Source organism: Argentina anserina, chromosome 3, assembly GCF_933775445.1.
Source record: "Argentina anserina chromosome 3, drPotAnse1.1, whole genome shotgun sequence".
Classification (NCBI taxonomy): domain Eukaryota; kingdom Viridiplantae; phylum Streptophyta; class Magnoliopsida; order Rosales; family Rosaceae; genus Argentina; species Argentina anserina.
Window position 1 is genome coordinate 1270243 of NC_065874.1, and position 18310 is coordinate 1288552.

The following is an 18310-nucleotide window of genomic DNA, read 5'->3' on the forward strand; positions in this document are numbered from 1 at the left end:
AATAGCAAAAAATCGCTCTCTCACAAAACCTTTTAGCCAATAAATCGTAGAACAATACCCATATGTTCCTTATGAGAAGAGTCACTTGCTTCATCCACAAGAAGACAAAATTTATTATCCCCAACTTCTTCCTGAATTGTAGTTGTGACTTTGTTAGCCCAAATATTGAGAATCTCCTTTTGTATTGTTGGTGAAGTGTACTTAGCATTAATGAGAGCATTATCTAAGACTCTTAATCTCTGGATTGTTTTTACTAAAAGCCTCCTGTAAATAATTAAAATTTCCACGATTATCTGATGTTAGAGACTCGTCATTACCTATAAACTCCAATGCTTGAGTTCCCAAAAATTTGACACTTTCTATAGTTGTATTTAAACGCAACCGATTCTCCATCACTTTGGCTGGTGGTACCCTATCTGTCATCTTATCAATATGTGTTGATGAATTCCTAAGGTCCTTCCATTGTTGCATAGCAAGATGATGTGCAGATTTGATGACACCCACATGAATTTTGAAGGCACAACCTCCTCTACCAACTTTCTTCAAGTAACTGAAAACCTTCAACAGTAAATGATTTATGTGACTTATCTTTATAAAAAAAACGAAGCATGGAAAACAATAGGCCTTATCTTTTTTTATTGAATACTCCAACCATTTAAATTTTTTGAACCATGATTTACTGAACCGACGACTTTGATCTTCATCTAAGTGGGATGGATACTATTCTAATTCCGGTTGATATGGTCATAGTAAAATATATGATAATTGAAAATTATCATGTTGTTTTACAGGATAGCTGCATATTTGATGATGTACACCTAGATCACGGTGAATTGATATCGAATTCTTGATTATCTTCACCTCTATGAGATTCATCTCTTTCATTTTGTGGTTAAAGATGAGGAGATTGATTATGGTCAACAAAAACTAGAGCAATAGAAATAAGAGAAGTATTTGGGTTTGTAGACTCGTTTCTTGACGATTCCACATTCTTTTTGAAGAAATCGAACATGGACGTCGTCTTCAACGTGTTTGCCTTCTGAGCATCCGTTATTATAAAAATCAATCTAGAATTAAAAAAAGAAAGAGAATGGTAGAATACCTTTGAGGCTTTGATTTTAGAAGAATATGACAGTCGATCGAAAAAAATTTAGGGGAAAAAGTATGTGTTGTCAAAGTCTCTGTCTCTCGAAAAAAGAAACTGCTGGCAGCTGCTACTTTAGAAAAAGAAACATTTTAGACCTACTTTTCGTTTTGTACGATGATTAAAATAAGGAGAACTAAAACTTATTAAATATATAAAAGTTATATAAAGAGGATTAGAGCATAAGGTGGCGTGTAGGTGTTGGATTTGTCCATGTGTGTGAAGACTCCATAATAATAATATTATTTTATTACTGTTGTCTATTTTTACTAAGACGATGATTTATTTTAATTTTTTGTATGTGATATCTCTATAGAGAATTAGAGATAGACATATGTTAGTTATAATTAATGGTCTAAATAGCGGTTATCGGCATCGTATCGGTTTTATAAAATAAGGATATAACGGGGATATATCGAACTTATATCGGATTTATCATTTTTACTAATTTTTAATTAAATTTAATATATTTATAAACATATACGTCAAAATATACAAAATAAACTTGAGAAATTAAAATTTATAGAAGTAAATGTACTAAATAAACTTCATAAAAAATATTTGATTGTTTTGACAATTAAAATACATAAATAGTATTATTTTTATTAAATAGAGGTGATTATTCATCATAAACTCTCTCGTCATTGAATGCTATCAACGAAACTTTCATTTTCGTTAAATTATTTTTTCAAAACAACGTGTTTTTTTTATTTTTTAAAACGCACCGATATATCGTTATTTGACTTGATTTTTTTGGTTAACCGATAAGCAACTTATCGTATCGTTTTCTTAATATCAGGGATATATCGAAGATATATCGGAATATTTAGAACATTGGCTATAATAACCTACTCTATTTGAAAATTCAAAAAAAATCTTTGTACAGCCTAGACAAGGATGTACTAAGCTCTGTCTCATTCATATAAAGGAAAACAAATTTGTCGACTACTTTTTATTTACTCACCTTGTGTCTACCCTTCTAAATTCATATCATGTGTTAAATTGCTTAATTATTAGTTTAATTTTGATTTGAGAAAAGACACATGACATTACATGAGTTTATAAGGATGAATACAAAATTGACAAATAAAAGGTGGTCGATACATTTATTTCTCATATAAAAGTAGACTTCATTAGTTCATTTAGTCTTTAATGGACCCAAGTGAAATTATGTTTTGTTTCCTTTATTTCTTTAGTTAGGTTTGTCGGAAAATTCTACGAGATGAAGGACATGTGATCTAGAGTCAGTAGTGAGTATTGACGGATATGATGACATATTGATCCTGGCTTGACTTGACTTTAGGGTTGCGTAAGGTTCCTCTGTTTCATTTTTCACCTAGTGATATCATGACATAACGCGTTCAAGCAGAGCCTTGATATTTTCCCGGTATAGGAATACCCAGGTACACACATGAATCACTCTATTTTCCCACACTCCCGTCTGTTTTTTTTTTTTTGGTTACAACTCCCGTCCCCATCTTCGACTCAACGTTTTTCAAAATTTAATCTCTCTTTCCTCGTCTATTCCTCCTCCGATTTTGACTACTGTAATATTTTTCAACTCTGGAATGGATAAATGGACAATCTCAACAACACACCATTAAACTTGGCTTTAGCTTCCTTGACTACCATCTTTCAAGACCCAAGACGTGTTCGTACCATCTTATACATTGATAATTATCATAACAGACCTGCAACGATTTGCATTCAAATCCTAGCTAAAACAAAAGCAACTTAACATGGCAGAAATGATCCTTCTCTTCCTATCAGTGGTCACCCTGCTAAGCTTTCCGACTGCAGAGGCCGTCTACCTCTACCATATCTGCCCCAACACCACCGTCTTCACCCCAAACTCCACCTTCCAATCCAACCGAAACCACCTCCTCTCCACTCTCTCCTCCAACTCCACACGCACCACCGGCTTTTACAACGCCACCGCCGGCCGTTCCCCTGCCGAAACAGTCTACGGGCTCTTCCTCTGCCGCGGTGACCTCACCACCAACGATTGCAAAGCATGCGTAGCCACCGCGACCTCGGGGGTCGTGCAACGGTGCCCGGTCCAGAAAGAGGTTGTGATCTGGTATGACGACTGCATACTCCTGTACTCCAACAAGTCCTTCTTCTCCGTCGCCGCCGAGTCCCCAGCGGTGTTCCTGTCGAACACCGCCAACGTCAGCGGCGAGCCCATCCGGTTCAACCAGGTTTTGGGGAAGAGCATGACGGAGGTGGCCACAGAGGCCGCGAACGACGTCGATAGGTTCGCGACGAGAGAGGCTAACTTCACAGAGTTGATGAATGTGTACAGCTTGGGGCAGTGCACGCAGGACTTGTCTAATTTCGAATGCAATCGGTGTCTCCAGGGAGCTATAGCGTATTTGCCGGCTTGCTGCAGCGGAAAGATAGGGGGACGAGTTCTGAATCCAAGTTGTACTGTTAGGTTTGAACAATATCCCTTTTATAAGGATTAAACGTATTACACACCGGAGCTGCCATCAAATGCGCTCCCACCACCGCCGCCGGTGTATTATGCACCGCCAGCATTCGCGCTGCCTGCACCGGCGCCGCGACCATTGACCACTCTCCCTCTATCTCCGCCGAGCTCAGCTGGGAAAGGTAAAAATACGACTAGTATTGAGTATTAACATTAGATTCATTTTTATACAGCTTGTTCATAACATGTGTTGAATCAGATGGAAATATGACATAAATGATCTGAGAGTTTTGTTCTGTTTTGATTATGCTTCTTCACAAAACATATCATAGATGCTCCATAATCCAGATGTTAATCAAATTAAAAGACTCAGTATCAAAATTAAGATCCATAAAATCCTATAGAAAATAGGCTTATGCATATTTCCAATGATATAAGACTCATGGTCTGATTCGATCTGAAATTCTCTTAGGAGGTCGGCAAAGTTGGACGTTCTGCACATGCAGATTATGACAATGAAGTTTATAATCGCTATTTAATCTTTGTTACCTTATTTTAGTTTATTTTCTTCTCTATTTGACATAAACTAAAATAACATAAATCAATCATAAATTAGAGAACTAAATATATAAATTAAGGATATAAGAAGTATAAATATAAGATAATATGAGAACATCACTCAAGCCGGTCATCAAGTTTTGTTTGATTAAATAATTTATAGTGTTTAAGAATTAAGGATTAGTAAAGGGACTGAATTGATCTGGGTGTGATTATGAGTCACTCGTAAACAATTTTTTGGCCAATTGGGTTTGCAGGGATTGTGATTGAGGTCGTTGCCAACCAGACAGAGATTAATGGAGCACCCGAATTTAATCAATTATTAAGCAGTACCGTGGAAGGGCTAGTCCTAAAGGTTATCAATGCCGCCGATAAGTTTGCAACTAAAGATGCAAATGTTACAGCGTCAAGTACGCTGTACACACTTGGACGGTGCACGCAGGATCTCTCTACCGCAGATTGCAGTAGTTGCCTTACAGAAGTCATAGCATACCTTCAAATTTGTTGTACTAGAAAAACAGGGGCAAGAGTTACGAGTCCAAGTTGTAATTGTAATAACCCTATTTTTCAAAACAATGTTTGGTTTGATTTGAATTCTATAAAGTTGTGAAATTCAATTAAAATGAATTTGATTTCTTGCGAATTTACGAAACGGAAACGGAAACGTTCTCGGAATGTTTAATTTGAAAAACGTAACGTTACCGCAACGTATATATCGACTTTTATTCCGTCGCTCGGTTGTGAAAACTTCCTTCACGAAAGTTGTAGAGCTCGTCGATATGAGTTTGTGGACGCGTCACGCGTTCGAATCGAACGTCGTACGTAAAAGTTATTAACGACGGAAGTTAGTTTCCGATTTTAGAGGGGGGTATAAAAGGAAACTTTGTGAAGTAGAGTTTCCATTTTCAGAAACCCACTTCCTTCATTCGCCCCGCGCCTCCCTCCTTCTCTCTCACCCTCCCCGAGTCTTGCCGCCCAGCCCTCCGTGGCAGACACCGCCACATCCTCGACCCTCGCAAGCCTCACCGCGAGCGACCCTCGTGCACGACGCTCCTCACCTCGCCGCCATAAGCTCCCACGCGACATCCCGAAGCCTCGCAATTTCTCCCGTCGTCCAAGCACTTCGCCGATGAGACCAGGGCATAGGGACTGCACCACCACCATCTCTCCTCGCCCTTAGTGCCTCCGGTGACAAGATTGGCGATCGAAAATCGCGATAGGCACCGCCGGCATCTCGAGCTCTCCGACGACGATCTAACGGTCCAAGGGTCCGATTGAGGTGAGGGTTAGTATAGATTGATTGTTGTGAATGGATTGTTGTTGTTTTTGGTTCGAATTGTGGCGATCGGAGTAGGGAGTGGATGGGTTGAACACCGCCGCCTTAAGCGGCGCGTGTGAGAGCATGAGGCAGTGTGGGGGTGCCCTTGGGCCGTGCAGGGTGGAGGAGGAAGAGAAAGGAGAGAAATAGGGTGGCGGTGGCGTGCTACGCGCCGGCTTTAGGCTCGGCGTGTGTGCCCCACGCGCGGCCTGCCGGTGGTGGCGCGTGCACCCCACGCGCCGCCACGTGCGGCGGCGCGTGGACAGTAACTCCGACACAGTAAATGTAAATTTTATTTACGTACGGTAAATGTAAATGTAAATTACTTTTAGTAAAGATAAAAAGTAATTTTGAAAGGGTAATTCGGTAATTTTTATTTACTGAGACAATATGTACATTCGAATAGTATTTATACGCACAGAAATACGTAAACAGTATGTATTCGTACAGAGATACGTATTGGATGTGTATATGTACATTAAATACATAAAATAGTGAATACGTGAATAGTAAACAGTGAATAGTGTCCAGTGAACAGTAACAGCGAACAGTAAATTCGTAAAACCGAAAATTGCTGACCAATAACCGATTATTACTGTTTCGGCATTTAAAGGTTTACGAAACGATTCTAAATTCTTTTCTTATCTTTTCAAGGTGATCGATAAATCAAGGAAAGAAATTATCTTCGGAAATTGTGGAATTACGCTCGAGTCGATAAGGTGAGTAAAATCTCACTTATTTACGAATCTACCCTTGCGGTGAATTCAAGATTTTTGCAAGAGTTTTAAATATTGAAATACGACATGCATATGATATAGTGGAATATATATATTCGTATAAATGGTAAATAAGTACTTATATATATAGTTTGTTATATTATATACTGTTATGAATTCATTGGAATTAGTCATTTCGATGACGAGAATTATATGACGAGCATGTAAATTAAATTGTACAATATGATGTGAGATTATTGTACGTGATTTTAATATGTGTTTGTTAAACGTTTTGTCTTCGGACGTGTTTACTAATTATGACACGTATACGATATAGTGGATTATATATATATTCGTATAAATGGTAAATAAGTACATATATATATATAGTTTGCTGTATAATGTACTGTTATGATTTTATCGTGATGATGTCATTTCGATGACAAGATTTTATCGAGCATGTGACTTTGATTTGTACAATATGATGTGAGATTATTGTATGTGATTTTAACGTGGAGATTGTTAAAATATTGATTTATCTTCGGACTTGATGTTTGTACAATATGATGTGAGATTATTGTACGTGTTTGGCAAGTTGGAACCTAGCCTTTGGCCGGGCAAAAGTTACGATACAGTTAGAGCTCTAGTCTGTCTGCCATAGTACTGCATGTGAGGTAACAGGTGGTTATCGGCTCATGGGTACTCAGATTGTTTTGGATGTTGGGTAGCGGGTGGCTATCAATATCAGCGGTGTACTACGTGAAGGGTAACGGATGTGTACCAGCGTTCATTAGTACCCGTATTATAAATGTTTTTGGGTAACCAGAAGGGTTGCCCGATTTCTCATGAGCACTTTCATTTCTTATATTTTTGGGACAACCAGATGGGCCGTCCATTGACTCATGAGGGCATTTATATTTGCTGATTTGTGATTTTTCGTATATATATTGATATGCGAAATATATTTTCATTTTACTCATACGAGCTATAAGCTTACCGGGTTTGTGTTTACAATCCCGGTGCACAAATTCGATGGTGTAGGGGATAATTCCGCAGGTGTTGATTAGTGGAGATTGATTGACGACTCCGGAGACTCGAGGTCGTTCGTATCCTGCTTGTGGTGAGGTTTCTAGCGTGGATCTGTGAGTGAGAATTGGTGTGGATTTATTTGTGAATTTTGTGAGAGTTTGTGAGGATTATTACCTTTTCCATCTTATGTAATGTTGAATTATAAATTTGGGTTGTAATAATTGGTTTTCTTAGTTGTATTGAGAACTCAGTAATGATCCGTTGTGCATTTTAAATGATTTCGATTTCATTGAAATTGTTTAGTGTTTAACGAATTTGAAATTTTGAGTTTTTCAAACTTGAAATTTTAGGGTTGTTACAGTAATATTATATTCGAGTTGTACCTTTCTACGTGGATTATTTACCTCCTCCGCCAGCCTTGAAGGTAGCCAAAAAAAGTAAACTCCTCTCCATAGTCATAGCCGGTATTCTTGCTCCAGCTCTGTGTGTGCCAGTTGTGGTTGTGGTCAGATGTTTTATTCCCAAATTAAAAAGAGCCAAACGACAACGAAATAAAGGTAAAATTAATTTGAGAGTTCACAATTTTTTTTATCAAATAAACGTGGAATTGCATTCTCAAAAAAAAAAAAAAAAACGAGGAATTAGTTTGTTGTGTTTGAAGTTTAGAACTAACGACTTCTCATTTTGTAAAGGAGGGTGCACATTTTGAAAAAAAATGTTTCTTTGATCAAGCTAATTTTCTTAAATTTTCACTTAAATTTGATTTTTTTACTCTAATCTTCACTTTTAATCTAATTAGCTCAAGTTGACATGACAACTGTTGAATCCTTGCAATTTGATTTGGGAACTATCGAAGCCGCCACTAAAAAGTTTTCCGGCTATTACAAGTTAGGTGAAGGCGGATTTGGTCAAGTTTTTAAGGTATAAGTTTTTTTTATAAATCTAATGATAATGTATTGTTCAGCTTAGGCCTAGTTTTGTTACTTTTGTATAGCGAAAATCAGCTTTAAAGCCTACAAAGTTGCTCAATAGGTACTCTTAGCATCAATGTCTTTTAAGGGCAAAGGATACTCATTAGCACCTGTGCAGCCACTAAATCATTATTAGTGCCCTCTATAAGAGGTGCTATGGGTGTTTTACACATAAAAATTTTATGTGAACTTATAAATTCGGTTGTGTTCGGTAAATCAAGTCAGAACAAAGCGTTTTTCAAAATTATTGGTCACTAGTAGATTTGAGAACTGTGAGATTGCGTTTAGAAGTTGTTCTCGTAGAATATACATAAAATAATATCTTATGACACGACAACAATTTTTTTAAAAATATATATATATCTATCAAACACGAAAACACAAAATTATTTTAATTCACAAATTATTCAACTTACTGCACACAATTTGTTTTCTTTTAGTCACAGTAATGCAAAAGCATCTCTTAGTAGTTCGACTCAAATTTCCATTTACATCTCGAGAGTAATCAAAATGTCTTTTTTTTTTTTTAGAAACGAAATGTCTTTTTTATAAAAGCTATTGTGAAATATCAAGCTAGGTGAAAATGAGAAACAAAAAATGCATGAAAGATATCGATGAAGAGAAGTTCTTAGGTAAGGTAAAGTACGTATGGCAGTTTTATCTACAGTACTGATCTTCTATTGGTCTATCATGTCGCCACATAGTATGTAAGATTCAAATTTGCTCACCGCCTATATAGTACCGGTTATACCACCATACACTGGTGAATACTTGTATTCTATTATATTCTAAAACTTTTCATGATCGATCGGGACTGGAATGATTGCTTAAACTATGTTATATATATTACTCATTAGGGAACACTTCATAATAGACAAGAAATAGCTGTGAAGAGGCTGTCAAAAAGCTCTGGGCAAGGCGTACGAGAGTTCCAGAATGAGGTTTTACTGGTTGCTAAGCTTCAACACCGGAATCTTGTGAGGCTTCTGGGATTCTGTTTAGAAGGAGAGGAAACCCTACTTATCTATGAATATGTGCCCAACCAAAGTCTTGATTATTTTCTGTTTGGTAAGTCAGTATCACAATAATCAGTTAAATTTGAAAATATAGTACATAATTATTTGTAAATCGAACTGTAATATATTTGTTGAATGCGAGTGTAGACGCCGAAAAAAGAGAGCTATTGGATTGGCCAAGACGTTGCACCATAATAGTAGGAATCGCGCGAGGAATCCTTTATCTTCATGAAGATTCTAGGCTTCGAGTTATACATCGTGATTTGAAAGCGAGCAATATCTTGTTAGATGCCAATATGCATCCAAAAATTTCAGATTTTGGAATGGCAAGAATGTTTGGAGTCGATGATCAAACTCAAGGAAACACCCGGCGAATTGTAGGCACTTAGTAAGTTGTACTAACTATACACATATGTACCTATTACACTCTTTAAGTCTTCATGCTTTTAACCTTTTATGTGGTTTTTTGCTGCTACTTTAGTGGTTACATGGCTCCAGAATATGCCATGGAGGGATTGTATTCTATAAAATCAGATGTCTTCAGCTTCGGAATACTCTTGCTTGAGATCCTAACGGGGAGAAAGAACTTTTCAGGCTTTCATCCCACAACTTCTACACCGACTCTTCTCAGTCAGGTAAGGTTTTACATGCATTTATAGGAAGTCTTAATTTAGTTAATCATTTTGGTATAGGAGTAAATTTGATTAATTAGAAATAACTAATCGAATTTTTTACATGTACGTACACTCATTATTGTTCTCACGCATGCAGGCTTGGCAATTATGGAATGAAGGGGAAGTGTTGGAGTTGATGGATCCATTGCTGAAAGATGCATGCAATCCAACTGAGTTCTTGAGATACATCCACATTGGATTATTGTGTGTTCAAGAAAAGGCAAACGATAGGCCGACCATGTCGTCCGTTCTTCTAATGTTAAAGAGTGAAAGTATCAGCCTAACCAAACCTGAGCGACCTGCCTTCATTACAGGTGGATCTTCCAATGATCACGGCCATACATTAGGGGATTTACCTGGTTTCTCTGTCAATGGTTTAACGGTTTCAGATGATATTCCACGTTGAGTTGCAGCAGTTCACTCATACGTGGAATTTCATTGCCTCCGATCTTAGTCTACTTCCTCGATCTTTGTCTATTTTATGAAATGAATTTTACTAGCGACGACTCATACTTTCAACACGCAGAAATTAATTATTGTTTCTAATTTCATGCAATCGAATGTTATAAATTAGAATTATTCACAACGTTGTTCTGATATAATTTTGAAGTTTTAATTTTTAAAGCCTTATTGCTCTCCGGGCGCCGATCAACAGTATATGTGGACAGCGTGTGTCAAGAATGATTTTTTTTTCTTTTGTGAAAGAGGCGGTGGAAAAGGATCCTAATTGCGTCAAATACTGTATATTGCGAGTAAAAGAGCAGTTACAGCACTGGTTTACATAGAATCTCGATCAGACATCAAGAAGAGCTGAGAGAGTATAATAATTTTTCTGAAATTTCTGTAACACTTCTCAAAAACCAACCAATAAATCCTCATGAGTCATGACCACTGATGTGTTTCAGATACGTGTATGACTCTTGACTAATCTGTAGCAATGGCTAAAACGGGTCCCACTGATATGTTTCAAATAATGTAAAACAATATGTATCAGTATCAGTAATACAGTATAGCCTTATTACTTTGCTAGGCGTCAGTAATATATATTTACATTGATGCTCCGCTTCGTTTTAACCCCAACCTCCCAATATTCCTGGCTTTATTCCAACTCCAGCCCACTTGGGCCTATGCTTTATCTTTTGACTTTTCATATAGAGGGTATTCATTTAGTTCATTTAGTCTTTAATGGGCCCAAGTGAACTCTCTCTCCAGTTAAGTTTGTCGGAAAATTCTACTAGTACGTGACGGATATGATGACATCAACCACTTTATCCAAGGAAGATTAAATCCTATCAGGAGGTTTACCCAATAAATCATCTAATTGGATTTGGAAAACAACCAAAGACTTGACTTCTTCTTTTTCTGGAAATGGGCTTGACTTGACTTTAGGGTTGCGTAAGGTTCCTCTGTTTCATTTTTCACGTAGTGACATCATGACGTAACGTGTTGAAGAAGAGCCTTGATATTTTCCCACACTCCCGTCCCCATCTTCGACTCAACGGTTTTCAAAATTAATCTCTATTTTCCTTGTCTATTCCTCCTCCGATTATGACTACTGTGATATCTTTGAACTCTGGAATGGATAAATGGACAATCTCAACAAGAAACCATTAAACTTGGCTTTTAGCTTCCTTGACTGGCAGTTCTTTCAAGACCCCAAGACAAACACGTACCACCTTATACATTGATAATTATCATAACAGACATGCAACGATCTGTATACAGATCCTAAAACAAAAGCAACTTAACATGGCAGAAATGATCCTTCTCTGCCTGTCAGTAGTCACCCTGCTAAGCTTTCCAACTACAGAGGCCGACAACCTGTCCTATATCTGCCCCAACACCACCGTCTTCACCCCAAACTCCACCTTCCAATCCAACCGAAACCAACTCCTCTCCACTCTCTCCTCCAATTCCACACGTAACACCGGCTTTTACAACGCCACCGCCGGCCGTTCCCCAAGCGAAACCGTTTACGGACTCTTCCTCTGCCGCGGTGACGTCGCCACCGACGTTTGCAAAGCATGCGTGGCCACCGCGACCTCGGAGGTGGTGCAGCTGTGCCCGGTCGAGAAAGAGGTCGTTATATGGTATGACGAATGCATGCTCCGGTACTCCAACAATTCCTTCTTCTCCGTCGCCACCGAAACCCCAGCGGTGTTCATGTGGAACACCGCCAACGTCAGCAGTGAGCTGAGCCGGTTCAAGCAGGTCTTGGGGGAGAGCATGACGGAGGTGGCCACAGAGGCCGCGAACGACGTCGATAAGTTCGCGACGAGAGAGGCGAACTTCACGGAGTTGATCAGCGTGTACAGCTTGGGGCAGTGTACGCAGGACTTGTCTAGTTTCGAATGCAATAGGTGTCTTCGGGGAGCTATAGCGATGTTGCAAAGCGAAAAGATAGGGGGACGAGTTCTGAATCCAAGTTGTAATGTTAGGTTTGAACAATTACCCTTTTATCAGAATAAGCCGTCAGCACCGGCGCCGGCACCAGAGGCTCGCCCTCTTTCTCCGCCGAGTTCAGCTAGGAAAGGTAAAATACGACTAGTATTGAGTATTAACATTAGATTCATTTTTATACAGCTTGTTCAACACGTGTTGAATCAGATGGAAAAATGACATAATATGATCGAGAGTTTTGTTCTGTTTTGATTATGCTTGTTCACAAAACATATGATAGATGCTCCATAATCCAGATGTTAATCAAATTAAAAGACTCAGGGACATCATCAAGTTTTGTTTGATTAAAGAATTTATAGTGTTTCAGAATTAAGGATTAGTAAAAATCTATGGTGTTTCAGAATTAAGGGTTAGTAAAGGGACTGGATTGATCTGGGTGGGATTATGAGTAGTTTAAACAATTTTTTGGCTAATTGGGTTTGCAGATCTGTTTTCGACTAGTAACTTTCAGCTTATTAGTCTTGTTATTTATGCAGGGAAGAGCAAAATTTCCGGAAAAGTGATTGTGGTCATTGCCGTTGCAATTGCCGTCTCTTTGGTGCTTTTTGTAATCGGCTACTGTCTCATTACTAAGAGGGCAAGAAAGAAGTACAACGCAGTAGCAGAACTAAGTGGTAATGATTATAATTACCCTGCTTTGCAAAGTAAACTATTTGGTATTTCTCCTTAAATTAAGTCATAAGTTTAATGGAATTATTGATATATTGTTGCAGGTGAGAATGACATTTCTAGTGCAGAGTCTTTGCAATTTGATTTTGGTACCATTGAAGCCGCTACAAATAGTTTTTCTGATGATAACAAGTTAGGAGAAGGTGGATTTGGTGAAGTTTTCAAGGTAGGCATTGTTCGAGAAGTTTCATTTTCATATGAATGTAAAACCTAATTAGATCTGAATAATCTGAGAACCTAGACGTTTCAAGGATGTTATCTAAAATGTTGTTCAAGAATGAAAATTCCATCAATTGATTAAAGTTGTTCTTAGGGTTTGCTTTCGAATGGTGAAGAAATAGCAGTCAAGAGGCTATCAAGAAATTCTGGCCAAGGAGTAGAAGAATTTAAGAATGAGATGGTACTAGTAGCCAAGCTTCAACACCGAAATCTGGTTAGGCTACTGGGATTTTGTTTGGAAGGGGATGAAAAATTGCTTGTTTATGAATACGTCCCCAACAAAAGCCTCGACTATATTTTATTTGGTATATATGCTAAAGCATCTGAAAATGTTTCTACTCTGAAAAAATGATAACATTTCCTATTAGAATCTGTTAACTGAGAATATTCATTTGAATTCAATTCCTTGATGAAAACTTGTTTACTTGATTTTGATGATGGATGTGCAGATCCTGAGAAACAAGGACAACTGGATTGGCAGAGACGTTATAAGATTATTGCAGGAATTGCTCGAGGAATTATTTATCTACATGAAGACTCCCGGTTCAGAATTATACATCGTGACCTCAAAGCTAGTAATATATTGTTAGATGGAGAAATGCATCCAAAAATATCAGATTTTGGCATGGCAAGGATTTTCGACGTTGACCAAACACAAGCAAACACAAATAGAGTTGTTGGAACATTGTTAGTTTTCATTTATAAACTGTCTCATTGAACATGATTGCTAAAAGTTGCATGTTGAAAATTGAAAGTTTCTTTGTACCATTATGCTAATATATCTTTACTGATGGTTATGATTGCAGTGGTTACATGTCTCCAGAATATGCTATGCATGGACAATTTTCAGTCAAGTCTGATATCTATAGTTTCGGTGTCTTAATTCTAGAAATTATCAGCGGCAAGAACAATGGTTACTACTTTCAAACGGATGCAGCGGAAGACCTCGTCAGCCATGTAAACTTAGCTAAAAATGTAGTTTTCCTCTTCTTTGTTAAGTTTCTAACTGAATAACCTAACTAGAGCTATGTACTTATGCAGGCTTGGAAATTATGGAGAGATGGAATGCCTTTAGAATTGTTGGATCCGTGTCTGAGAGATTCTTATTCTAGAAATGAAGTTATCAGATGTATCCACATTGGCTTACTTTGTGTTCAGGAAGACCCGGCTGACAGGCCTACGATGCAATCACTTATTCTCATGCTCAACAGCTACTCTGCTACTCTACCATTACCTCAAGAGCCAGCATATTTCCATAGGACTAGATCTGACTTCATGCCAAATATGTCTTTGGAGTTTGATCAGTCTATCAGCAAGCCAAGTCCGTCGGTTTATGATGGATCTATCACGGAAGTATATCCTCGATAGAATAGGTAATATAGGAACCCTTCTGTTGTAGTATTTGATTATATTTTCTCCAAGGATTGAAAATGGAGTAGTGTAATAACCCAAATTTTCAATACCATTTCTTTTAATTTATCAGAAATTAAGGGAATGGTAATTTAATTAAATTCACATTTTACGCCTTTTATTTTGTCGTTGTTCGAAGTGGAAATTTGTTTCAAGAGCCAAAGGTGTGTTATTTGATTAAGTTCATTTAACCCAAGAGTCGACTTTCAATCTGTCACTCTTTTCAGGAAACTTCCTTCACGAAAGTCGTAGAATTCGTCAATACGAATTCGTAGACGCACAGAACGCTTTAATCGGATGTCGTATGTGGAAGTTGTTAGTAACGGAAGTTTGGTTTCTGATTTGAGAAAATCAGTTTTTTTTTTTCAAAAACATCAGCTCGGGTACTGTTCACCTGACCCAAAAATCTTCTTCGGCCGATTTCTTCACCATCGACGTCGCCTCGTGTTGTGCCACCTATCAAACTGACGGGCTCGACGATCTCCATCTTTCGGGCTACGCCTTGCACTCCGGCGACAACCACACACATTGCAGCAACTGCCGGAAGTTATTCCTGTGTCGGCACCGCCTCCTCCGGCCACCATAGCTCGAGATTCTTGGGGGGTTTTGCTTGTCTCAGTCCCAGCAACATTCCCACAAAAGAAATCGAGCCAAATCGAAGTGTAAGTACCCGAATCAAGAATTTTAATTTCTAGGGTCTGTGAATAGTGTAGAATTTATGTTCTTCATCGTTTGGACTGTTTAGGCTTGGATTTAGACATTGGTGTCAACTAGAAAGTTGTTGGAAACGTTGTTTAGGTTGTGGTGGTAAAATTTGGTGATGATTGGTGGCGGTCGGTGAACAGTGACGCCGCATGAATAGTACTGTGAATAGTGGTATGTAACAGTGAATGTGAACAGTGTTTCGGTAAAAAACAGTAACTGTAATAGTGACATGGTAAGCAGTAAATGTGAACAGTGTTTTGTCAAAACAGTAACTGTGAACAGTGGTTTAGTAAAAACAGTGATTAGTAAACACATGAACAGTGTTCTGTAAACAATGTTTTATGAACAACATTTAGCTGTGCTGAAATCGTCACCTGATATTTTAAGTATCATTTTCTAAGCATCTATTAGGTGACTGACGAAACGAGTGAGGAAATTACTTTCAGTGTCGTGGAAGTTGCACGTAGGAAGGAAGGTGAGTAAAATCTCACATATTTACGAATCTACCCTTGTGGAGATTCAAGATGTTGCAAGAGTTTTTAATATTGAATTACGACATGTATACGATATAGTGGATTACATATATATTGTATAAATGGTAATAAGTACATATATATATAGTTTTCTATATTATATACTGTTATGAATTCATTAGAATTGGTCATTTCGATGACGAGAATTAAATATTGAGCATGTGATCTAATTTGTACAATATGAAGTGTGATTATTGTACGTGGTTTTAAGATGGTGTTTGTTAAAACGTTTTATCTTCGGACGTGTTTATGAAATATGACATGTATATGATATAACGGATTATATATATATTGTATAAATGGTAAATAGGTACATATATATATAGTTTGCTATATAATATACTGTTGTGATTTTATCGTGATGATGTCATTTTGATGACGAGATTGTATATCGAGCATGTGATTTTAATTTGTACAATATGATGTGTGATTATTGTACGTGATTTTAACATGGAGATTGTTAAAATGTTGATTTGTCTTCAGACTTGATTTTTGTACAATATGATGTGAGATTATTGTACGTGATTTTAACATGGAGATTGTTAAAATGTTGATTTGTCTTCGGACTTGATTTTTGTATAATATGATGTGAGATTATTGTACGTGATTTTAACATGGAGATTGTTAAAATGTTGATTTGTCTTCGGATTTGATTTTTGTACAATATGATGTGAGATTATTGTACGTGTTTGGCAAGTTGGAACCTAGCCTTTGGCCGGGCGAAAGGTACGATACAGTTAGAGCTCTAGTCTGTCTGTCGGAGTACTGCATGTGAGGTAACAGGTGGTTATCGGCTCATGAGTACTCATATTTTTGGATGTTGGGTAGCAGGTGGTTGCCCAATATCGGCGGTGTACTACGTGAGGGGTAACAGATGTGTACCAGCGTTCATTAGTACCCGTATTATAAATGCATTTGGGTAACCAGAAGGGTTGCCCAATTTCTCATGAGCACTTTCGTTTTCATATTTTGGACAACCAGACGGGCCGTTCATCGACTCATGAGTGCATTTATATTTGATGTTTTTGTGGATTACCGTATATATTGATATGCGAGTTTTATTGTTGTTTTTACTCATACGAGCTGTAAAACTTACCGGGTTTGTGTTTACAATCCCGGTGCACCAATTCGATGGTGTAGTAGATACTCTGCAGGTGTGGATTAGCGGGAATTGACAGACCGCTCAGAGGACTTGAAGATATTTAGTTCCAGCTTGTGTGAGGATTTTTGTGCGACTTTCTTGTGAGGATTATACATTTCCATTTTATGAAATGTTGAATTATAAATTGGGTTTGTAATAATTGGTTGTCTGAGTTGTATTGTGAACTCAGTAATGATCCTCTGTGCATTTAAACGATTTCGATTTGTTGAGATTGTTTTAGTGTTGTACGACTTTAATATTTTGAGTTTTTATACTCGAAATTTTAGGATCGTTACAAGTAGGTTGTGACATATGTTTATTAATTAGGATGTGCTTGTTCTTTAAGTTTTGGCATGTAGTCAATAACTAGATGAAAAATTCTGCTCAGAGTCACATGTAATGCCTTTGCCTTATAAATGACTAGCTGAAAATTTGAATATAAGCCCTTCTCATCTTCCGGATGAATGAAGTATTTATAGTTTTTGAAGATGCTTGAACATTGTACCATATCTGAAGTTCTGAACTATCGAGTGTAAATGTAATAACCATACTGACAAGTGAAAGCTGAAAATTCAATTATACTTCACAAGTACACCTAAAATATATGCATCAGATTGTGAGAAAAGTATGATAAAATCATCTAATTCGATCTCAGTTAATAGCTCAAGATTACAGAATACGTATATCAAAGATGCTCTTATAAAGAGGAAAAAGTAAACCGATCAAGATTCAAGAACACAGTAATCTGTCTGCAAATTGCACCCTCATCAATTTTAATTTCCACAAACCAAACCTCGGTAGGATTTTCTTTGTTCTTTAATCTTCGATCAGGAAGAACAAATATTGACCACAAATATGACGTAGGGATGAAAAAAAATACCCAACGGACATGGTACCAATGGGTATTCAACCTTAATAGGAGAGTGTTTTGGGTATAATCGGGTAATGGGTACGGAGATCTCCGCTATTCGGATTGCAGAAATGGGTAAGGGCGTATATGTAAACTTGATCTCCTAAAAGTATGAGTACGAAGAATAACCAGTATCATATTACGGAAATCAGTGCGGGTACGAAGATGCAAATGGAATTGAGTATGAATATGGTTTTTCAATCTCCTGACCCTACCATCCACATTGTCATCCCTACTTTGACGACTGCAACCTAACAAAGTTACGAGACCACTCCTATCAATTTATAGCTATACATCTTAACGAAAATCACGTATGGCCTAATTTCAGTTACATCAGCTGAATCCTTCTTATACGTAGTAGAAGGCGACCATATATAACAGAATTTATATCAGAAATTCAGGATTT

General features: G+C 37.6%; 2 protein-coding genes across 2 annotated transcripts; both read left to right on the forward strand.

Annotated features, from left to right (window-relative positions):
* The first annotated feature begins 2850 nt into the window (after positions 1–2850).
* On the forward strand, positions 2851–10433 carry LOC126785790 (cysteine-rich receptor-like protein kinase 25). The gene is made up of 7 exons (XM_050511434.1): positions 2851–3607; positions 7601–7753; positions 7996–8117; positions 9025–9235; positions 9331–9571; positions 9665–9818; positions 9955–10433. The coding sequence occupies exons 1-7, from the start codon at positions 2884–2886 to the stop codon at positions 10261–10263; spliced, it is 1914 nt and encodes a 637-aa protein (XP_050367391.1). The 5' UTR covers positions 2851–2883; the 3' UTR covers positions 10264–10433.
* A 1113-nt stretch (positions 10434–11546) lies between these two features.
* LOC126785787 (cysteine-rich receptor-like protein kinase 10) lies at positions 11547–14722 on the forward strand. The gene is made up of 7 exons (XM_050511430.1): positions 11547–12390; positions 12794–12931; positions 13031–13152; positions 13300–13510; positions 13655–13892; positions 14012–14162; positions 14247–14722. Exons 1-7 carry the CDS (start codon positions 11607–11609, stop codon positions 14571–14573), a joined length of 1971 nt encoding a protein of 656 aa, XP_050367387.1. The 5' UTR covers positions 11547–11606; the 3' UTR covers positions 14574–14722.
* Positions 14723–18310: the final 3588 nt, after the last annotated feature.